Source organism: Esox lucius, chromosome 7, assembly GCF_011004845.1.
Source record: "Esox lucius isolate fEsoLuc1 chromosome 7, fEsoLuc1.pri, whole genome shotgun sequence".
In the NCBI taxonomy this organism is placed as follows: domain Eukaryota; kingdom Metazoa; phylum Chordata; class Actinopteri; order Esociformes; family Esocidae; genus Esox; species Esox lucius.
Window position 1 is genome coordinate 48,964,018 of NC_047575.1, and position 24,855 is coordinate 48,988,872.

General features: G+C 43.2%; 1 protein-coding gene across 1 annotated transcript in view; it reads right to left on the bottom strand.

The window, feature by feature from the left end:
- Positions 1-4,532: 4,532 nt before the first annotated feature.
- The window catches only part of LOC105026649 (protocadherin Fat 3), a 159,671-nt gene continuing 139,348 nt past the window's right edge, over positions 4,533-24,855 (bottom strand). Inside the window, exons 66-72 of the mRNA XM_029121213.2 lie at positions 22,400-22,553; positions 18,333-18,869; positions 17,634-17,955; positions 13,791-13,880; positions 11,262-11,321; positions 7,871-7,936; positions 4,533-7,296 (exon numbers count right to left, since the gene is read on the bottom strand). Of these exons, the coding sequence (XP_028977046.2) occupies positions 6,203-7,296; positions 7,871-7,936; positions 11,262-11,321; positions 13,791-13,880; positions 17,634-17,955; positions 18,333-18,869; positions 22,400-22,553 (2,323 nt within the window). The 3' untranslated portion in view covers positions 4,533-6,202. The remainder of the gene's footprint in view (positions 7,297-7,870; positions 7,937-11,261; positions 11,322-13,790; positions 13,881-17,633; positions 17,956-18,332; positions 18,870-22,399; positions 22,554-24,855) is intronic.

A 24,855-nucleotide genomic window follows, 5' to 3' on the forward strand; every position in this document is an offset into this window, starting at 1 on the left:
ACTTGACAGCTGTCCAAAAGACGACCATTGACACCTTGCACAAGGAGGGCAAGACACAAAAGGTCATAGCTAAAGAGGCTGGCTGTTCACCGAGCTCTGTGTCCAAGCACATTAATAGAGAGGTGAAGGGAAGGAAAAGATGTGGTAGAAAAAAGTGTACAAGCAATAGGGATAACCGCACCCTGGAGAGGATTGTGAAACAAAACCCATTCAAAAATGTGGGGGAGATTCACAAAGAGTGGACTGCAGCTGGAGTCAGTGCTTCAAGAACCACCACGCACAGACGTATGCAAGACATGGGTTTCAGCTGTCACATTCCTTGTGTCAAGCCACGCTTGTATAAGACACAGCGTCAGAAGTGTCTCGCCTGGGCTAAAGACAGAAAGGACTGGACTGCTGCTGAGTGGTCCAAAATGATGTTCTCTGATGAAAGTACATTTTGCATTTCCTATGGAAATCAAGGTCCCAGAGTCTGGAGGAAGAGAGGAGAGGCACAGAATCCACGTTTCTTGAAGTCCAGTGTAAAGTTTCCACAGTCAGTGATGGTTTGGGGTGCCATGTCATCTGCTGGTGTTGGTCCACTGTGTTTTCTGAGGTCCAAGGTCAACGCAGCCGTCTACCAGGAAGTTTTAGAGCACTTCATGCTTCCTGCTGCTTACCAACTTTATGGAGATACAGATTTCATTTTCCAACAGGACTTGGCACCTGCACACAGTGCCAAAGCAACCAGTACCTGGTTTAAGGACCATGGTATCCCTGTTCTTTATTGGCCAGCAAACTCGCCTGACCTGGAAGATGCGATACACCAGACCCAATAATGCAGAAGAGCCACTATCAGAGTAACCTGGGCTCTCATAACACCTGAGCAGTGCCACAGACTGATCGACTCCATGCCACGCCGCATTGCTGCAGTAATTCAGGCAAAAGGAGTCCCAACTAATTATTGAATGCTGTACATGCTCATACTTTTCATGTTCATACTTTTCAGATGGCCAACATTTAAAAAAATATTCTAATTTTCGTAGATACTGAATTTGGGATTTCATTAGTTGTCAGTTATAATCATCACAATTAAAAGAAATAAACACTTGAAATATATCAGTATGTGTGTAATGAATTAATATCATATACAAGTTTCACTTTTTGAATGGAATTACTGAAATAAATAAACTTTTTGATGATATTCTAATTTTATGACCAGCACCTTTTTAAGTCGTAAGAAGTACTTTAGTATCCTTACAATACATGATAGAAAATAACATTTTAGTACACATTATTTAAAATATATTAATGATAATTGGACATTTATTTACAGAGTATTGTTAGATTATTCTGTACTGTTAGCACATAACGTTAGAATAGGTCAACTTTAAAACCTGCGACAGGCATTTGTCACATAAAATATAACATTTACCACAACAGATTGGGGTTCCGTAATATTGTGTTTTTGCTGGGACAGAATGTAATTTTTTTGCGTAATCCTTATTTCATGATGTGCTATCAAATCTTAGACATTCGTTGTGCTTCCTCTTTAATATTGTTTGATTCCATTTGCTAAATGAATCATATAACTGAATGTCCATGAGGCAGGACCTATGACTCTGTCTGCTGTGTTTTTCTGTGAGGGGAAATTAGGACATTTCACCAGTTCCCACCAGCTCATTATTAGGCTTTGGGTTAGTGTTAGACATTAGATGTTAGTGTTAGATATTTGGGGTTAGTGTTTGAATCAGTGTATTTGTTAGATATTAGGGGTTTGGGTTTGAATCAGTGTATTTGTTAGATATTAGGGGTTTGGGTTTGAATCAGTGTATTTGTTAGATATTAGGGGTTTGGGTTTGAATCAGTGTATTTGTTAGATATTAGGGGTTAGTGTTTGAATCAGTGTATTTGTTAGATATTAGGGGTTTGGGTTTGAATCAGTGTATTTGTTAGATATTAGGGGTTAGGGTTTGAATTAGTGTATTTGTTAGATATTAGTGGTTAGGGTTTGAATTAGTGTATTTGTTAGATATTAGGGGTTTGGGTTTGAATCAGTGTATTTATTAGATATTAGTGGTTAGGGTTTGAATTAGTGTACAGGTTTGTCAGTGATACAGGCGAAAGACAAAAAAGCAGCAGTAACATCATTTCATTGAACTTTCTCTTTTCCTCTCTTTCTGCCACCCTCCATTTCTGAGACGTGTTTTCCACGTGTGTCGATCCGTGACCTGGTTTGAGTCCGCGTGACATCGTCCAGTAATGGCCATGAAGGGGGATGCATGGCAATGCATAAGTAGTGGCGTCTGTACGTGAGATGGCGGGTCACCTGGCACTTAGACCGCCTGACGAGCAACTTCAAGGTTGCTGGATTGAATCCCAGGGCTGCAAGTGTTCGTAGTCAACTTAAATGAGGGATGAATAAATATGATTACTCCATTGTCGATACTTGGCCCCGGTTGGCTGATGCGTGGCAGACGGACTGGCCAATGGAGACCCTCGAACTGGACTCAACCCTTCCAAGGCTGGGGTCGTCCGTGGGTCGGAAGCAGCTTGTCTAACCAACAACCGGTTTCTGCAGGCATAGTCATGTAGACACAGTGGTGTTGGGAAGCTCCTGGTTTACACACCTTAGGCCTTCGAGGTGCATAATGGGGTTGTACAGGTAACAAAAAGACATTGGGTTTAGCCTCAAGTCTAAATCAATCCTACGTGTCTATGGACCAAGTCAAGGTATACTGACATTCCTAATTCGGACTGAAGAAAGGTGCAGCTTCATGTTTATTTCTCTGTCAATCAATCAAATTGATTTTATAATGCCCTTTTTACATCAGCAGTTGTCAGGTATCACCAGCAACTTGATCTGCAACTCAACCAGGAGGACTTCGGACAGGGGCAGCAACGAGTCTTTCGAGACAGGGCCCAACAGGCAGGAAGGCAGTCCACCCACATTGCAAAGCATAAACCAGATTGACAGCAACCAATGGCAACCACCCTGAAAGATGGCAGAGTATCGCCCAGAGTTCACTCCCACTGTATTTCTCAGAAACAACTGTCTTTTTGTGCTAATGTTTTTTCGTCGAAACACTCTCCAGCACACAACTGCACAAAGCTCCTACTATAACATGAATGAAAACAAACCTATAGCGTCAAACATTGGGCCAAAATATGATCGATCGTCAAATCGTTTTTTACTGTGTCGGCTGCAGTTGCCTTTGACTCCCTTGTGCATGTGAATGTGTGGGCGTTTGCCTGTGTGAGCGTGTATATTATGTAACTCTGCTTCTTCAGAAAGTGAGAAGACAAACCACAACAGCTTCCACATATTTATTTAGCTCATTTATTTAAAAACACCCCATCACTCTCCTCCACCTGAACTGAAGTGACTACGCTTTAATGGCACAAATGACCAGGTCAGTGCTACTAATATGATGTCATACACATACAACATGAAAACGGCCATAACAAAACCCACCACCCATTAAGTCCTCAATATTTTCCTTCATTCCATTCGCTAAAAGCCATTTCCCTTAATGGCCCTGACAGAAAATCCACAACTCTTAATGTCTTGTACTGGTGTGTGTGTGTTTAACAACTGTATGCTTTAGACACACACACGCGCTCTTTCACACACACACTAATACTGTGGAACAATCTCCTCAAACTTCATGGGCACACAGGCCCCCATTAGCTCATAACACAGTTGTGAGAAATCCCCAGCATGCGTGGTATTCTAAACCCTCTCCCACAGCACCTCCCCCTGTGCCTGGCTTACCAGAGGAGCGACGGTCTCTATGTTGTAAAGTTGTTCTGGGACCTGCTAAGCACACAGCACAGATATCTAAATCTGCAGTGCCGTTCTGGTTATTCAAGACACACTGCATTAAATACATACTCCGAACATTCTGTCACGGGATTAAATCGCACACTGAACACTTTGTCATTGGTGTGGATGTCTACAGTATCATCCATCCACAGGTGTACTATCATCCAGCTAAACTATCATCCGAGTTCTGCCACTACCAAGATCCATCTAAACAAATCCATCTTCACAAACATGCTTGGTTAATTACTTAGACCTAACCATAACCAAGGGCCTACCTGCTGACTCACTGAGTATCATCTGTACTGTTCTGATTCGATGCCAAGCAAGTACAACAGAGTTTCAAGCTTGTCAAGAGAGTTGTCTGATTTGGTTATATTCGTCTCCGTGGTGCATGTTGCTTGGCCAGCTGGTTCATGTAACCAAAAAATAAAGTGAATCCCTTAAACATGCGCATCATCCTCATAACCCTCATCATCCTCTTAACCCTCATCATCCTCATAACCCTCATCTTATTCACCCTCATCATCCTCATAACCCTCATCATCCTCATCACCCTCATAACACTCTTCATCCTCATCACCCTCATCATCCTCATAACCCTCATCATCCTCATAACACTCATCATCCGCATCATCCTCATAACCCTCATCATCCTCATAACCCTCATCATCCTCATCACCCTCATAACCCTCTTCATCCTCATCACCCTCATCATCCTCATCACCCTCATCATCCTCATAACACTCATCATCCGCATCATCCTCATAACCCTCATCATCCTCCTCATCATCACCACCGTCACCAGGTACACCATGTTTGTGTCACATTTATTTAATGACAGCTACTTAACAGACTACTAAACTGTTAGGGAACTGCATACAACGGAGTTACACTAATCAACACGAAAAACAGCAGTGTAATGCTGATAGCCAAACATAAATACATTTTTCAAGCATTTACTACATTATCTCATGTTCATTCATACAGTATATCTTTATTATAAAGTGTTTCCTAATAATTCCAGAAATATTTGCATAAAATTGTGAAGAGATATTTACAAAGCTCATACTGACAGGCAGAAGACAAAGTTAAATGTAAAATGACTGCTCATACTGACAGAGGACTAAGCTACATGTAAAATGACTGCTCATACTGACAGAGGACTAAGCTACATGTAAAATGAATGCTCATACTGACAGAGGACTAAGCTACATGTAAAATGACTGCTCATACTGACAGAGGACTAAGCTACATGTAAAATGACTGCTCATACTGACAGAGGACTAAGCTACATGTAAAATGACTGCTCATACTGACAGAGGACTAAGCTACACGTAAAATGACTGCTCATACTGACAGAGGACTAAGCTACACGTAAAATGACTGCTCATACTGACAGAGGACTAAGCTACACGTAAAATGACTGCTCATACTGACAGAGGACTAAGCTACACGTAAAATGACTGCTCATACTGACAGAGGACTAAGCTACACGTAAAATGACTGCTCATACTGACAGAGGACTAAGCTACATGTAGAACAAAGCTCATACAGACAGACACAGATCTATACTACATGTACAATGACAGCTCACATTGATAGAGAATGTACAATGACCGCTCATACTGAACAAGGACAGACGTCCATGTAGAGTGAGACAGCTACTACGAAAAGACATAGTGCATCTGCCTCTCTGTCAGGTAAACAAATAAATACTTAATCTTTTTTTAGAGGTTTATTTGGTTTATATTTAGGTAATAATGTAATAGATACATAGATTAAAATGGTTTGTCAGTAACATAGATGTAAGGAATACTATTAGCTATTTCAAAATAACTGCTTGTTCCGACAGCCTTGCCTGGTGAGTTGTACTGTTGAGATAATGTAAAGAATGTTTCTGCCTAATGTGACTTACAGTAACTGCTTTTTAGCAGATGTGATATTAGAATGTCTATTACAGGAGCTGGTCTTATGAGTCGTCTTACGCTGGTCACCCTTAAACCTCAAGGGCTTAAATATAATTCTTCATAATAAATAAAGCATTTCACTGTTAGGTTTATTCCAGAGATGCAGACTTCAAAATGTACTTTGTTTTGTTCGTATTCTTAATTATCAGTGTTCTCGGTCCCAACCCGGATCGATCAATCCTTCAGGCAGGCAACGGATTCAACAACTGATAGATTATTTAATCAGTCTATTAGTCAATAATTATCTGTGATTATTGATTAGTCCTGTCCAGGATTTCAGTCCAGCGATCAGTTCTCGAAGAGTTTTGGATCAGTCCTGCTATTTACAGCTAGTAATTGATTCTGAAGGATGTTCTGGTCAGTAAAGTCCGTCCCAGCCAGTAACTGAGTCTGATCAGTCCGGTTCGGCTCAGTCACTGATTGGCTCTGGTCAGTAAAGGCCGTCCCAGCCAGTGGAGGGTTCTGGAGGTGGTTTGGGAGGCGGGTCAGAGGGTCTCTGTGTGCGTGTTGCCCTCCGAGCTCTGAGCGACACAAGGTTCAGCAGTCTCTCCAGCTCATCACCCGACTCAGACCTCTCCAGCCTTGACCCCTGACCTGTGACCTCAGCTGGAGTCTCCCGATTGGCCGAGGCGCTCTGTCCATCCCAGGCCCGAAGTGGTGGCAGCAGCTGGGTCGGGTGGAGGTTGAGACCGGGAGGAGGGGAAGGGTACCCCTGGTGCGCCAGCCGTGTTGGGGGAAGGGTATCATAGACGTCCTGGTCCGGGCTCGGGTCTGGTTCTGGGTGACAGAACTCTTCATACACAGGGGAGGAGGCCTGTTGTTGATCGTTGTCTCTCTCGCTGGAGTGGGCTCTTCTTCTGACCATGGTGCTTCTCTCTCCAGCCAACACCCTGTCTATCCCGTACCCAGTCCCTCCAGGCACCCCCAGCCTTACGTCTGCCATAGGGGCCCTCTCTGCCCCACACCCTCGGCCCCCTCCTTCCTTAGACCGATTCCTAATTCCTCCGACCCCTCTTCTGTCCCACGAGTGCACTCCCAGGAATTCCCCAGGGTGTTCCCAGGAGCGTTTCCCTGGACGTTCCCAGGAGCGTTCCTGGCGAAACTTATTGGCCCTGCTCTCTTCTGATTGGTCTCTCTGGACTCTTTCCGCAGACCCGTACAGTCTGTGGCCAATCATTCCCTCACACCCTCCGGTTCTCTCTCTCCCCAACCCTCTCCCCCTCGGTCTCTCCATCCCTCTATCTCCGTCCATCCCTCTCTCTCTGGGTACACCTCTCCACCTCTCCTCCACGCTCCCTCTCCCCCTCCTTTCTACTGACAGTGAGCTGTGGCTGCGCTGGTCTCCGTTGTGTCCCCAGTCACCCCGGCACCCCCCCAGCCTGTTGTCCAGCTGGAGGGAGCGCACGCTTCCCGCTCGGCTGAATGGTGGGAGGTTGCCTGTGATGTCATAGTGCGAACCCCCCTCCATGCCCGGGAGGCGGAGTTGAGACGGGGACAGCCAATCAGATGATTCCCACTGGTAGGCTGTAGTGGAAGGAGAGGAAGTGTAATGAAGTTGAAAACATTGCTGACATGTTTGTTATAAATAAGCCACTGCTTTCTTGGGGGTCAGGAGGCAGTTGAATATTAATAAGGCATGGATGGATGGATGGGAAGGACGGAGGGGAGGGAGGGATGGATGGGATGGATGGGAAGATGGATGGATGGGAAGATGGATGGATGTAGGGTAAATTAATAGATGGATGGATGAATTTAGGGTAAAATAATAGATGGGTGGATGGATGGATGAATGTAGGGTCAATTAATAGATGAATGGATGGATGAATGTAGGGAAAATTAATAGATGGATGGATGAATGTAGGGTAAATTAATAGATGGATGGATGAATGTAGTGTAAATTAATAGATGGGTGGATGGATGAATGTAGTGTAAATTAATAGATGGGTGGATGGATGAATGTAGTGTAAATTAATAGATGGGTGGATGGATGAATGTAGTGTAAATTAATAGATGGGTGGATGGATGAATGTAGTGTAAATTAATAGATGGGTGGATGGATGGATGAATGTAGTGTAAAGATTTATTTAAACGCACTTACAGTCCACTAAGTACTCTCTGATGAATTCCACACATGTGTTATCCTTGTTGCATTGATGGCGATTAGCTGTGAATCAAACAATAGATGAGCATTGATGTTGGGAGGAAATCCAAGACAAACAATGTTACTATCATGTTTGCTTTAAGGACTTAACAGAGCAGCAAAACAAGGACAATTTGACTTGTAGCTAGGCGTACTCAGGAGAGACAATTGAACATGAAAAATTAAATCAGTTGTTAATAAAAACAGAATACAAACTGATGAATGTAATAAATTATCAAAATGCATTTTGTTTAAGGAAATGGCTTCTTGAACGTTTGAACCATAGACTGTATAAATAATGGACGACGCCCTTACGCTCTTTTCCATTGGTGAAAAATGAAGCCACCAGTGTCCTGATACGGCGCTGACATCTTGGACTTGCGTCTGCGCAGATAGCGATCTTGGGACCAGTTCTGCGCAGTAGTTATGCGCAGTAGCGAGAAGGAAGTAAAGCCGCAAAGCCGCGAAATCAACGGACCCACCCCTGTGCCCCGCCCTCACTCTCCCTCGTAGAATGCGCATACCGTAATCAATCGCAAGTCCAAGTACAGTACAACCTTTGCTTGTTAAACCTAGACGATATGTTATAGCCTAACTTACATCATGTTTAACCTTAATTTAGAATAGGCCTAATACAAAAATAATTGGTAACTTCTAGCTAACGATCACCTGCTAGCTATTAACATGGCTATTAACGAGGCTTGTTGTCTTTTAGCTAACGTTAGCTAGCCCATTACATTTATTTACTAATTAAATAGCTTATAAATTTAACTTACCGAAAAAAATTCAAAGATCGATTGGAAATGCCAGATCGGTTAGCACAATGTACTGCAGAACAACCCATTATGTCCGTGTGAAATTATATCAATTATAGAAATTTAGAGATTAAATGTTAAGCTCCAATCTCCTCAGTCCTCCGAAGGAGGATGGTGCTTCAGTGGCTCCTTGGCTCAGATAGCTGTCAATCACACCACCGTTTTTAGAGCATTAAATAATTAACTAAAAACCAACTTATTTTAAAAACAAACTCTTGAATTTACATTAGCGTGATACAAACTACAGTAAATGACAGAAACCAGCTTCGGAAAAAATATATTTGAAGGGTAATTTAATTGTTTAGTTGGTCTCGCGTCCCATTGAATAACATGGGGAGGGTGGGGTTTATGACCTATACTGGGACCACTCACCAGGGGGCGATCGAGACGTTTTGGCTTCACTTTTCAGGGCTTGTGCGGCACGCTTGGTTTGAACATGCATGTGCCTTAGTACGGAGCGCCGCATGTGACACGGAGAGGGAAAAACTGCACAGCGCGCTTGCGCTTTATAACTCGCACATGCGCTATAGAATTTTGCAGCCACGCTTTTTTAAGTTGCTTGTGTGTTTTAAGTAAGTCACACACACACTTTAGTAAGACGTCAATTGCAATGCTTTCAGTACTTTCAATGAGTAAATCAGTTCACAAGGGTAATATAATAGCTAGATGACAACACATTCTTAACTTGTAAAATGGAATACACAAGTAGGATATTCTAGGCGCTAACTGAGCACTGAAATGCCGTTAAAGTGCGCAAGCGAGTTATAAAGCAAACGCGCACTTTATAACTTTTCCCCCCTCCGGGGCTCCGTATCTCTGTAAAACTAAAAACTAAATTGAAAGTTAGCCCACTGCCAAGATGGTAGATGTCTTGCTATATTTATTTGACTGGCTAGCTAGCAACTTGTATGGTCTTTGTAGCTAATAGTTAGTTACTGTAGCTAGCAAGTTGTAAACCATTTGCATTGCTAAATCGTTCTGACCAACAACTTCTGACCAATGCCATTTGTCCAATGGATTTGATAAAATGATGATGGCAACGTTAAGGGTGTGACTTATTAATACGTAAGAAGCTTTTGTATAGAATTCGTCTTTCAGAATCAAAAGAAAACATTCAACTGTCCTCCATCAGTCTTAGAAGGAGAATGGTCTAAACTCCCCATCAAAAAGAGGACCAGCCCAGGTAAACACCATTTTAACTGAAGCACAAAAGAACTATGATAATGCAGTTTTCCCATGACGCCAGCCCAGACACAGAGTACCACACTTCCTTGCTCAGTGAGATCTTATATGAGTGTCCCTAAAGAGATGGGTGGGGCTATGTCTTACGTGGTTGTAAACAAGAGCTCACTACATGTGTGAAAAATGAACCAAAACTCTCAATGGTAAGTTGTTAAAACCATGGTTAAAGCTATCAACTTAACTTTATTTATGTACTTTTATTATATTTTCAAAAATTGTAAGCCTTTGAAAGACATTTCTAAGAGTCAAGGATCAGAGAGTTTATGAGACACAAAGGCTCACACAAACTTACGCCCACACACATAGAGCAATCGTCATAACCTTCAACTACATATAGAAAGAAGCCATCCGGAGTGCAAATAGTTCTGCCATATAACGGAGAGATTGGAAAGAGAGACTGGTGAAACAGTGAGATGGAGAGAGGAGAGAGAAATAAAGTGAGAAAGCGTAGAAGGGAGAGAGGAGAGAGAGACACACAAAAACTGCGTTATATAACTGCAATATGAGCAGTGTGAACTGTCTGTTCAGCCATTGTTTGCGCACGCTCACTCAGCTGACTGCCTACAACCCTCCGACACCAAGCCCACCAACCCCTCCGACACCAACCCCACCGACCCCTCCGACCCCACCAACCCCACCGACCCCTCCGACCCCACCAACCCCACCAACCCCTCCGACACCAACCCCCACCAACCCCACCGACACCACCAACCCCTCCGACACCAACCCCACCAACCCCACCAACCCCTCCGACACCAACCCCACCAACCCCACCAACCCCTCCGACACCAACCCCACCGACCCCACCGACCCCGCCGACCCCCAACCCCGCCCCCGCCCCCGCCGACCCCAACCCCGCCGACACCAACCCCGCCGACACCAAGCCCGCCGACACCAACCCCTTGTATAAGGATCTGTCGGGTGATTTTAAATCTTTATAGAAAACTAAGATGAAAGGCATGTTATTTCTCTGCTGTTGAACTAAACAGTACGTGGCATTTTAGACACACTTTTCTAAAAGGACCATTGCCTAATATTATATTAATATTAATTAATATATTCTGGTAGTATAAGTACAATTAATTAACAGAACAATAGCTGTTATTCATAGAAGCAGTATTACATCTCTCAGCTAATGTTGTCTTGGTGAACTTCTTTGTCTCCATATCGTTGATGCGGTTTTTATCGCTAATGAGTTCGTTGTGACGGATAATGAAACAAAAGATGGCAGGCATCTCTATTATCTCAGCTGGCACTTCAGGAAGGCGTGTCAGAGTGACTCACAACATTACCTTCATTCTCTAGGCTCTCTACAGTATCATTCACCAGACGTATCACAGTCACAATGGAGGCTAGGGAAAAATGACAGGATGAGAGAGAAAAGGAAAGAGATATGGTGTTAATTTGAGGTTATCATTTCAATATTACATTCATCTTAATGTATTTTATTTTAATTACTGAATTTGCACCTGTGTGTACATGCTGTACAAAAACTGTACAAGCATATATTATCAGTTTGTGTGTGTGTGTGTGTGTACACACAAATGTTAAAGATGTGAGTCGTGTAATATGACAGTTGGTTTACAAAGGAACATAATCATACTCAACACCACAGAGAATGGGGTTAAATAAGATGGAGCTTGTCCTCTGATGGGAATATTAGGATAAACAAAATGGAGTCTCCCTTCCTGTGCAGCAGTATCCCTCCATAGGGACGTCTGTATTTCAGCCCTGTTACCTCATCTGCTGGATCAAATAGGTTCGTAAGGAATACCAAGTTACCTTTCATGTCAGAGCAGAAGCACAACTGTGTGTGTGTGTGTGTGTGTGTGTTGGTTTGTGTCAGAGAAAAGCTAAGGAGTGAAGGAAGACTAGAAGTGAAATAAACATCTAGTTATGTAAGAAAGACTCTGAAAAGTGGGATAGAGAAAATCTGGGAGAGAGTTCTAAGGATTTCTAAATGGCCTGCAGAGTAGAAGGTCACAGTTTCATGAGCTCCAAAATGTTCCACTAGTTAATGTATAAAACAAGTACAAAACTTTAAAAAGGCAAAGTTACAAGACAAATAAACATCCAGATATAAAAGGAATAGAGCACAGATGGTTCTAGTAGATGTTAAGGGATCACGGTAATGCACTTTGTCATTTAGCTAGCTGGAAATTGAGCCTTAGAGATCAATGAAGAACCAGAAGCGTCATGTTCTTGTTAATAGAAAACGAAGGTAACCTTCACTCATGATAAAATATAAACACATTCATGCATAGATACATACAGTAGATATGTGTATATTTGTTGATAAGAAGTATTTGTTGTGGCACAACTTTGAATGTTTCAGTTCGGTACTTCAGCACATTGAATCTGAAATTAAACAGTTACTAAGAGGGGAAGTGCACACTGTCAGCTTCAATTTGAGGATATTTACATCCACAAACTGTAAACTGTTTAGGAATAACAGCCTTTTCTATACAGTGCTGCTTGAAAATATGTGAACCCATTATTCAACATTAAATCTTTATTTAATATTTATCTGACAAAATATTTATAGTTCATATTTAATATGTTAATTAAGAGGAAATCGTGTGTAGTAGAAAAACATCAATAAAAAATTATTTGTGCAAGTGTAAAAATATTGCATTGTTAATCAGGTGGGTAAACTGGGTCCCTAATTAATCAATCAAAAGAAAGATCTGTAGGGAAGAATTTTGGTGGGATACTGTGAATGCTATAACAATAAGAAGAACACTAATCAAAATGGCATAAATTAGGAGGATTACCCATAAAAAGCCTCTGATCTCAAAAAATCATCCTTACCAGAAGGATTCCCATCTAGTCTCTTGTTAGATGAGCATAATCATAACCAGTATGTTTGGCAAAAACCCAACATGCCTACCACCAAAATAACCTCATCCCAACAGTCAAGCCTGGTAGAAAGAGTGTCTGGGGCTGCTTTTTCCCCTCTGGACCTGGTCAGTACGTCATCAAGGGAACCATGAATTCTGAGGTAAACCAGGAGATTCTTGAACAGAACATCAGGCCATCAGTCTATGACTTAAACCTGTGCAAAGCATTCAAAAAAGGCTACCCAAGAATGGCTCAGGAGGAAGAAGATTTGTGTTTTGGGGAATTTTTGCCTTCAGTCTTGCCTTCAGCAAGTGAAACGCATCCTGAATTGGATTCAGGTCAGGTGATTGACTCAGACCATCAAGAACATGCCACTTTTTGGTCCTGAAAAACTTGGTTGCTTTTTAGCAATTTACTGGTGATGGGACATATGGCTCAATCTGAGCACACAAAAGGTTTTTGTGCACTACAATCGAAAGCAATTCAATCCTCAATGAAGTGAGCCGGTTCCAGTGGCAGCCATACATGCCTAAAACATGTCACCCCTCGAAATAATTTGACAGATACGTTGGTATGCCACTTCTTTTTTCTCCTTCACCTTGAAGCCTTTGTAGTTCTTCTGCAAATTACAGTGACGGACATCTCCACACCTCCTGGAGAGTGTTCTTGACAGTTCAGACAGTTCTTTGTTGTTTGTTCTTCATTATGGTCAGCATTCTTTTGACATCCACTGTAGTGGTCTTCCTCGGTCTAGTTGGTCATTTGCCGTTGCTGAAATAACCAGTGCTTGCTTTCTCTTTCTTAAAGTAACAAACAGTTGATCTTGACACATCTAAGGTTTTGGTTGTTATGTCTCAGAATTATTATTTTTTTTATTCATCTGTATCATGATGGCCAGCTTGACAGCATTGACACTTTTGTCCTCCAAATGCAAACGCAAAGCTTAGAATCAAGACTACACATTGACAGCTCAGTCTTACCGTTGTCATCGAAGGAGTCTGAGGTGAAGGAGCTGTGAGTGACCGAGGTACTGTCTGAGAAACACGTGACCTCCTCCACCAGATCCCCTGCTTCAGACACACAGGAGAGAGCATCAGCGTGAGTGTTGTTTGTGTGTGCGTGTAGCTGTGTGTGTGTGGCTGTGTATGTGTGAGGCTGTGTGTGTGTGTGTGGCTGTGAGTGTGTGGCTATGACAAGCAGCTAAAGTAACAGGCCCCTCAAACTACACCTAAACAGCCTTTTATCAGTGCAGACATGCCATCCAGATATATGGGACTCTGGGTCGTCTTCACAGGCTGACAGGCAGGAGATGACGAGACTTTGAGAGGCATTGAGGCACAGAGAAGAATCACCCTGTTCCTAACACATTTGCCCAATGACATCAAAGCAGTGCATTAAATAAGGAATAGGGCACTCAGTGATGCAGTGCTCTAAATAAGAAATAGGAAGCTAAGTTGGTGGCAGGCATTGTTCTCTTTCCCATCTGGCTGAATGGTGTTAACCCTTACAAACTTCCCTTCCTTAAATCAACTCTAAAGTGCAGACTCTGAAATGACTGGAGACCAGTATAAATAAGCTGTTTAATTGCAAACATTTTCATGAAACTAATACATGCCTAAATATACCAGTAGCTAGATAAATTAATGACTACCAGTCAAAAGTTTTAGAACACCCAAATTTTTCTAAATAAAACCTAAAAAATAATATACTTTGAGTTATGAAAAAGGCCTTTTTCAGAGAACAAGAAATGGTTTTAATACGTACAACTGTTCTGAAGCAATGGAAGTAAATTAATCTTTGAAATTTGATGCTAACAATTCATACAGGTGTCACAACTTTTGTTGATTACTTACAAAGCCTCTGTCTGTATAAAAGCAGTGTTGGAGCAGACTGTGTTACAAAACCCTCTAAAGCATGATTGGGACAGTATGTAACTGCAGGAGGTAGAATATTGCTGTCATAATGGTAAGAAAAAGACTAACAAAGACCCTTATAACCATTAAAAGGTTGGTCATTGCGTGTTAGTACAGTGTCCTACACCATCAAATGGAAACTTGGAAACTAGTGGAAACTGACCCAAAGCCACAATTGAATCAGAAAACAAGTTTCTGAGACTCAACGGATTGCGTGATAGGCGGCTCACAGGAGAACAGCTTCAAGCACAGCTTAACACTGGTAGAACTAAGCAAGTCCCAGTTTCAACTGTGAAAAGAACTTTGAGCTGCAGATTTGACAGGTTGAGTAACAGTAAGAAAGCCACTGCTAAGATGACAAAATAAGAAAAAGAGGCCATGAAGCATCACCAGTCGACAACCGGAAGACTGGAAGGAGGTCTTACGGACCAATTAATCGAAATGTGATACCTTCGATTCATCATGCAGGGTTTTGTATGACGTTGAATTGGCGAAAGCATGGTTCCTCAGTGTGTGACACCGACTGTCAAACATTGAGGAGGAAGCGTGATGGTCTGGGGCTGTTCTGCTGTCAGCAACTTCCACAGAGTGAGTGGCACCCAGAACCAAAACGGCTACCACAGCATGTTGCAGCGTCCCATGTGCAGCTTTCGTGCAGAAGAATGCAAATTGTCTGCCAGTATTTTCTGATAACATGCTGCATTCATCTTGCCATCAATTTTCACAAGATTCCCTGTGCCTTTAGAGCTCACACACCCACAAAACACCAGTGAGCCACCACCATGCTTCACAGTGGGGATGGTATTCTATTTACTATATGTCTTGTTGACCCCTCTCCAAACATAGCACTTATGGTTGTTACCATAAAGCTCTATTTTGATCTCGTCACTCCAAATTACAGTGAGCCAGAAGCTGTGAGGCATGTCAAGGTGTTGTCGGGCATATTTTAATCAGGCTTTTTTGTGGCATTGGTGCAGTAATGGCTTCTTTCTGGCAACTCGACCATGCAGCTCATTTTTGTTCAAGTATCGTTGTGTTGTGCTCCTTGAAACAACCACACCGTCTTTTTTCAGAGCAGCCTGTATTTCTCCTCAGGTTACCTGTGGGGTTTTCTTTGTATCCCAAACAATTCCTCTGGCAGTTTTGGTTGAAATCTTTTTTGGTCTACCTGACCTTTGCTTGGTATCAAGAGATCCCTGAATTTTCCACTTCTTTGTAAGTGATTGAACATTACTTACTGGCATTTGCAAGGCTTTGGATACATTTTTGTACCAGATATGCTCAAAGTACTGACCTAAAATTTCTGAAGTAAAGGAGTACCTCAAGGCTCAGTATTTGCCCCCATGATCTTCACTATTCTTAAGGATTTGAGAAATAAACCTGTACACATGAGTCTGTCCATAGTCAAAGCCATGATTAATGATTCTGTACGGCCATGCTGAGTCTGTACATAGTTAAGGCCATGCTGAGTCTGTACATAGTCAAGGCCATGATTACTGAGTCTGTACATAGTCAAGGCCATCCCCACAGAGTCTGTACATAGTCAAGGCCATCCCCACAGAGTCTGTACTTAGTCAAGGTTTTTTGTAATTTTGGGGCCGTCACATTTTTGGCCAAGTATTCTGTGTGTGTCTGTTAAAGCTGCACTAGGTAACAATATAAAATAAATTCAAATATGAGAAACAGCGCCCCAAATTCTTGTCTGAACTCCAAAGCTTTCCTGCAGCTCGAGTTCGATTGACAGAGGTTTCTCTTCCTTATTCACGTGGACGCGTGTGCAACTAAGAAGAGCCGTCGCAGAGCCATGGACATTTTTAGACAGCAAAACCGACATTTCACTATCACAGACCCAGCAATTTGCTATGGCAGTAGCACGGGTAAGAACCTTTAGCTATGTAGTTATGTGTTACTTTTGAGAAAGTTGACAATACACTATCATTTATTTTTTGTGAATTGTACAAAATAGAGTAGCTAGATACATAGCTTAGTCAACACTATCTTAGACCGCAATAGACAACTGGGAACTAGCTATACATGCATGTATACAGACAGATATCAAATGATTATGAGAATATAAAACGTACTGGGGATTCCAATAGCTAACAAGTTAAAAGGTTTCACAAACTGCACAGCTGGTGCTAAAGCATTTTGCAATTACTCACCGGTCAGAAAGCAATTCCGCACCAATGCCTGATATAGAATAAAGTTCAGAATAATAATAAGAAAAAAAGCACTAAATCAGTGTACAACGTTCTTCTTAGCCTTGCTCATTAGCTTAGGGTTCCGGGTTGCTAGCTAAACAGAGCTAGTCTAATTGTTCTTTCGCTTCTTTGCAGTTTTTGTAGTGTATGCTGTAGTAGACAAGGGAGGACTTGCCAGTTTGTTGTCCTGGTCTCTAGCTGCCATTATTGTTTCTTAGAATAAGAAAAAGTTGCTTCCTACGGCATACTTATGCTATATATATATCATTCAGCCAAATGCAAGTTCACGAAAGGTGGAATGCCCGCCTTGCAGAAGGAGATTGGCTGGAAGGCCCGCCTCACCTAAGGCGATTGGCTGGAACGGGATTGCTGGAACAGAATTGGTTGGATAGCAGTGGCACCCTCCAACAATTATAAATTGTCATTCCACTGGTACTGAGCTGTCTGTGTTGCTAATCAACTTATTAGAGGGACGCATTAGCTTGCACAACATGTTTATAGGAGACAAAACATCAGTTTTTTTTTTTACTGAAAAAAGTCCTACTAGCTTTAAGGGCATGATAGAATTCAAAATCTCATTCACACTTATCTCTCGGTTTCAGCCTCACTCTCTGTCCCTTTCATATAACCTCTCGAATAAGAAGCAGAGTGGATCTAGAGGGGGTATCAGGTATGATGAAAGGAACGTGTTAAGGGGGAGTGTTCTTACCAAGTGGAGAGCCGTCTCTCTGCGTCCTCTCCAGTTCAAATGCCCTCTGCTCCCATTCCTCCTGTCTTCCATACCTCTCTCTCTCTTCATTCCTCACTATTCCATATCTCCCTCTCTCTTCACCCCTTTCTCTTCCATATCTCCCTCTCTCTTCACCCCTCACTTCCTGTCTCTCCCAGGGGGCTTTATGGGTAGGGCTCATTTCTGAGTGACAGGGTGATGGGGGCTGTAGATTGGGCACCACGCTGCACACAGCCACACCTTTTCTACTAGCCCCGCCCAGGATGTGATGCGATGACTCAGATGACAGGAAGCTGCTCATCTAAGGGGCAATGGGAGAAAGATAATTAATACACTACCATCATTTCCAGACTGAAACAGAGTTAATAACACTCCTACCTGACAGAGGCAGAGTTAACACACTCCTTCCTGACAGAGGCAGAGTTAACACACTCCTTCCTGACAGAGGCAGAGTTAACACACTCCTTCCTGCCAGAGGCAGAGTTAACACACTCCTTCCTGACAGAGGCAGAGTTAACACATTCCTTCCTGACAGAGGCAGAGTTAACACACTCCTTCCTGACAGAGGCAGAGTTAACACACTCCTTCCTGACAGAGGCAGAGTTAACACACTCCTACTTGACAGAGTCAGAGTTAACACACTCCTACCTGACAGAGACAGAGTTAACACACTCCTACCTGACTAAGTGAGCTCTCGCTGGAGGCCATCTTATCTTCATCCCCTCCTCTTGTTACAAGTTTGTTGTTGCCATGCCAACCAGGTAACATCGTTGCCGGGTGTTTAGTGGGACGTACCATCACCTGAGGAGGCCCTGCCCCTTCTCCGCCTCCACCAGTCACCATGTCTCCACCTATACTTTCGGCTCCGTTGCCATAGCTGCCAACACCGCCCCCCACGTTTGTAGGCGATCGTGACTCAGCAGCGACGCGTACAGCCTTAAACTCGATGCCCTCCGACCCAATTCCTGTCTTTTTCAGCATGTAGCTGGTCTCCACAGAGACAGCAGACACGCCCAACCTTGTCCCAGCCACGCTTACCGCCACACCCTCTTTACCCCCTCCTCCATCCTGACCAAGCGTAGGGGGGGAGTCTTTTCTCTGGAACCTGATCTTCTTCCGGAAAATGATGAAGAGGATGAGGAGGAGGGAGATGACGAAGATCAGGACGCCTATCCCTATTATCTCCACTGGACCCACGTAGGAAAGAAGCTCTGCCTAGGAAAGACCAGAGGAAAGAACATGGAAAGTCAGAGGAAAAACCAGATGAAATACCAGAGGAAAGATCATGGAAAGTCAGAGGAAAGAACATGGAAAGTCAGAGGAAAAACCAGAGGAAATACCAGAGGAAAGACCAGAGGAAAGACCAGAGGAAAGAACATGGAAAGTCAGAGGAAAGAACATGGAAATACCAGAGGAAAGACCAGAGGAAAGACCAGACGAAATACCAGAGGAAAGACCAGAGGAAATTCAGAGGAAAGACCATGGAATTTCAGAGGAAATACCAGAGGAAAGACCAGAGGAAAGAATGTGGATAGCCAGAGGAAAGACCAGAAGAAGACCGAAGGAAGAAATTAGGTGATGATGTGATGTGGAGTACCATTCATTCACATTAATAATTGCATGACAATTTGTAATATTCGTCTTATTATTTTATGATATTTATTATTAATGACGTTTATTGTTATTTAGAAGAAGAATGTCATTATTATTATTATTTCTATTATTATTATTATTATTTAAAAGAAGAAGCATGTCATTTTTATTATTTTGTCAGTCTGCATTTCCGCACTAACTCAAAACGTGCGTACACCACCTCCTGAGCTGGCGTAGGATTTGAGAGTGCCGTACGCCAACGTCCATATTGATAAATCTCAAAGTCACCGTGGTTTTGGGTGTACGCCAGGTGTACGCTGGAAATTTGGTGTATGCACTTTTGATTAATGAGGGCCACTGTGAGATAGGCTTTGTGATTACAGCTCCAAGGAGCACAAAGATATTGCTATTTGAAAAGCTCAAGTTTGACGACACACTTTAGCGCCACCCAATGGCCGATCTTGCCCAAACCTTTACTGGTTGTTGGGGGTCGATAAGACTTTATATTCATCAAGTTTCATGGCGGTCAAGCATTTCTAAAAGCTTTAATTGATAGCTTGAATTTGATTGGCCCATGGTGGTCACATGGTTTGGAATGCCAACTCCCTATTTGTTGTAGTACAAGAACCTATTGCACTCATGCAACTCAGCAAGTTTGGTTGAAATATCTGTTTGTGTTTAGGAGTAATGAGCCTTACAAGTGTCTTTTTTGGTATAGCGCCCCCATATGGCCGATTAGTGCCAAAGACGGCAGGCCTCGTCTGGTTCTCGTTCCGAACATGCGTAGCAAGTTTTGTGCCAATTGGACAAACGGAGGCTGAGATACAACCTCATGTATAGTATGGCTTTGCCACCACTTCTGATTGGCAATTTTGTTAATAAAAAAATCAACCAAGTATCTTTTGTTATGCTTCGCCTGTAGATAATCTCTGCCAAGTTTTGGGAAGATTTGACAACATTTGCGACCTGTGAAAAATGTTTGAGGTTCTTCACAAAATCCAAAATGGCGTAAAATCTAGTTAGGCGCAAATTAAAACGGCCTCTAGGAAGGTTGTTCAGCACATGGTCATGCATCATATGGCACTGGTTTCATGTCTCTAGGCCAATCACAGCCTGAGTTATAAGCGTTTGAAATTCACGACTTTGACCCCATGGTGGCGCTAGAGGCATGACCTATGGACACCAAAGTTCGTTTTTGTGAGTTTGACAGAGCCCTCTGTGCCAAGTTTAAAAAAAAAGTTAGCCAGTACAAGTTGGCAAACTGTGGAATAATAATAATAATAAAACTAAGAATTACAATAGAGTTCCCACAGCTTCGCTGCTTGGACCCCTAATGACATCAGTAGATGTCAGAAAGTGCTTATGCAGATACCCAGCCTGAATCCTCAAAGAACAGCCAACCAAAACCAGTCTAGAAGAAATGTCCAGTAGGGTTGGAACCTAGGAAGTAAACCTGGAAAGGAGCAGGACTGAGAGGGGTGGGTAGCCCTTTTCTGTCTGTGCTGGTCATGCACCCCAACACTACCACACCTCCTCTTTCATGCCTCATGGTGTGAACATGCAGAGTTCATCCGTTTACTCACTGCGTCTCACAAAGACACAGTGGTTGTTCCAACATTTTGACTAATCAGACCAAAGGACAGACTTCCACTGGTCTAATGTCCATTTCACGTGTTTCTTGGCCCAAGAAAGTATTTTCTATACTTCAGTAGTGGTTTCTTTGCAGCAAATCGACCATGTAGGCATTCACACAGTCTCTGCTGATGTTGAGATGTGTCTGTGACTTGAACTCTGTGAAGCATTTATTTCAGCTGCAATCAGGTGCAGTTAATTGCCGATTTCTGGAACTGGTAACTTTAATGAAGTTATCCTCTGTAACTCTGGGTCTTCCTTTCCTGGTGCAGTCCTCTTTACAGCCATGATCATCATAGCGCTTGATGTTTTTTGTGACATCACTGTCCAAAGTTCTTGACATGTTCTGGATTGACTGACCTTCAGGCCTTAAAGTAATGATGAACTGCCATTTTTCTTTGCTTATTTGAGGTGTTCTTACAATAATATGGACTACTACAGTACAGACATAATGATGGTCTTCTGTATACCAACCCTACCTTGTCACAACACAAAAACGTATTCAATTCCAAAAATAATTTTTTAACAAGGCACACCTGTTAATTTAAATGCACTGCAAGTGACTACCTCATGAAGCTGGTTGAGAGAATGCAAAGCTGTCATCGAGCCAAACAGTGGCTACTTTGAATAATCTAAAAAATACATGTATTTTGATTTAACACTTTTATGATTACTACATGATATCATATGTGTTATTACACAGTTTTGATATTTCAACAATTATTCTACAAAGGGGAAAATAGAAAACATAAATACCCATGAATGAGTAGATGTGTCCAAACGTTTGACTGGTACTGTATCAGAATAAAATACTTTTATTGGGCCACATCAGTATCTTTGCGTGTCTGGTCTGTGGCTTAAATGAATTTGAGACACATTTCAGTGCTCCTCCTTGAAATCTCAGTCGGCAAGCCCAAACTGATTTCAGTTTAGTCAGAAATCTGTATATTTGTAAGAACAGGAAAAATCCACCATAAAATCCAAAAGGGAATGCTTAAATGAAACTCAAAAACGGACAAAATGTTCAGTGGCTACCATCCAAGCCAGCTGCCACTGACTGAGGATCATGGTAAGTAGCTGTGGCGATGTGTTTATCCAGCCCTCATCACCACCGTGGCCTGAGTGAGAGCTGCCAGCTGGAGGGTGGAGTGTTGTGGTGCCTCCAGGCTTAATGCCAGAACTCATTTGTTGGGCAGGCATTTGTCTTCCGAAGGGGGGCACATTATTCAGTCGGGTGTCTGTCTACTCTAGGTACCAATGCTAACCTAATCATTACATACCTGATTGCTACGTATTAAGTTCTGCCGAAGCAAGGCATTTGATTTATTTCAAGGCGTCTTTGATTTATAGACCCTGGTCAACCATAAACTACAGAACTTCTGAACCTGTATATCTGTTTGGGTGTGTGGTTTGTGTTCGTATATGTGGTGTTTGTGTGTTTACTTGTGGGGACCAGATGTCCACATAAAGATGATAAAATCTGATAAAAAGTGATGTGTAGGTGTAAGTGTGCGTGGTACCTCTAAGTCAGAGTCCAGTAGGCTCCTTTCTCCGCAGAACTGACCCTCGTAACCATAGGAACAGTTACAAAAGTACTCCCCGAAAGTGTTAACACAAAGTCCTCTGTTTTCACACCCGTCATTCTCCTCACACTCGTCCACGTCCTCATCACATCTGGAGGACATGAAAGAGAGAGGAAGAGGGATGGGAGGAGTTAATCAGCAGGGGGAGGAAGAGGGATGGGAGGAGTAAATCAGCAGGGGGAGGAAGAGGGATGGGAGGAGTAAATCAGCAGGGGGAGGAAGAGGGATGGGAGGAGTAAATCAGCAGGGGGAGAGAAGAAGAGAGATGTTAGAGAACTTTATTCTCAGAATAATTTTAATTAAAACATCCCCGTTGGGAGAGACGATGGTGGTCTTTTTAACAAAGTTAAAATGAGCAAATATCCATGTGAACCCGCAGGTGGACAGTCACACACACACCACACACACACCACACACACCCATTCCACACACAAAACACACACACCCATTCCACACACAAATCACACACACCCATTCCACACAAAAACCACACTCACCCATTCCACACACAAAACACACATCTTGCATGGCTAATCATTCTCTTTAGCTTTGTCTTCTTGGTGAATATATGCAATTATGAGGCCTCCCGAAGTGGCGTGCCATTACATGAAGGGGGTGGGTTTTGGGAAGGGGGTGGCTAGAATATTGATATTCAGACAAGAATGATTGAGAGAACCAATAACGGTACATTGAAAAGTTGATTATTCTCTGGGGCCCCGTAGTGCAATGTTCCACTTTTATAAAACACTGCTGTCCTCTAGCGGGGACTGTGTTACACTGCTGCCATCTAGTGTGTGTGTGTGTGTGTGGGGAGGGGGTGTAACACTGCTGCCCTCTAGTGGGGACTGTGTTACACTGCTGCCCTCTAGCGGGGACTGTGTTACACTGCTGCCCTCTAGCGGGGACTGTGTTACACTGCTGCCCTCTAGCGGGGACTGTGTTACACTGCTGCCCTCTAGCGGGGACTGTGTTACACTGCTGCCCTCTAGCGGGGACTGTGTTACACTGCTGCCCTCTAGCGGGGACTGTATTACACTGCTGCCCTCTAGCGGGGACTGTGTTACACTGCTGCCCTCTAGCGGGGACTGTGTTACACTGCTGCCCTCTAGCGGGGACTGTGTTACACTGCTGCCCTCTAGTGGGGACTGTTTTACACTGCTGCCACCTAGTGTATGTGTGTGTGTGTGGGGGGGGGGGGTGGGGGGTGTAACACTGCTGCCCTCTAGCGGGGACTGTGTTACACTGCTGCCCTCTAGCGGGGACTGTATTACACTGCTGCCCTCTAGCGGTGACTGTGTTACACTGCTGCCCTCTAGCGGGGACTGTGTTACACTGCTGCCCTCTAGCGGGGACTGTGTTACACTGCTGCCCTCTAGTGGGGACTGTTTTACACTGCTGCCATCTAGTGTATGTGTGTGTGTGGGGGGTGGGGGGGGGTGTAACACTGCTGCCCTCTAGCGGGGACTGTGTTACACTGCTGCCCTCTAGCGGGGACTGTATTACACTGCTGCCCTCTAGCGGTGACTGTGTTACACTGCTGCCCTCTAGCGGGGACTGTGTTACACTGCTGCCCTCTAGCGGGGACTGTGTTACACTGCTGCCCTCTAGCGGGGACTGTGTTACACTGCTGCCCTCTAGCAGGGACTGTGTTGCAAAGCTAAAACCCAAATAAGGACTTTTCCTGTCCTCTTCATTTTAGGAAGATCTATTTGTGTATTCAAGGCTGCCTGTGCCACCTGCACGTGTCCCAAAGCTAGAGTGGCTCTTGTGTAACCTTGCATTTTATTCAATTTTACTTTTATTTTACATGAGTAATTACGACTAACTGTCATGTTCAGGGACAGGGAGATGAGAGTTGTGTACTAAGGGATTGGAACCAGTGACCTCTCATTTACAGGCTCAACACTGTAGACCTCTACCCTACCCTGATGCCCCTGAACAAATGGATTCCCATAATGATGTTGTGCAAATTCACAAAACACAATGGGTCCTTCAAAAAAGTATAAACATTTCCACATCCTCTGTTTAATCAGAAGAAGCCCATTATAGGCTAACACATTATTTGTGAAATCATAATAAAACACAAAGGTTTAATGGTGAACGAGTGTGGCGTCTTGTCCTTACAACAGTACTTTATTGACTCCTTCAACTCTTTGTAAGTTACCCATTGAGTTTTAACTCTAGTGGGAACTGTGTGAGAATGAGGCCCCCTAGTGGGTACTGTGTGAAACTGCTGCCTTCCAGTGTGAACTGTGTGAAACTATGTGTAATCCTGATGTCACTACTGACCCAACTTTCCCCGGAATAACTTAACATTGAACGTAATTACATAATGTTAGTTAATGGGATGCTTGTGAATAATTACATGGTATTTATTAGGACCATGTACTACA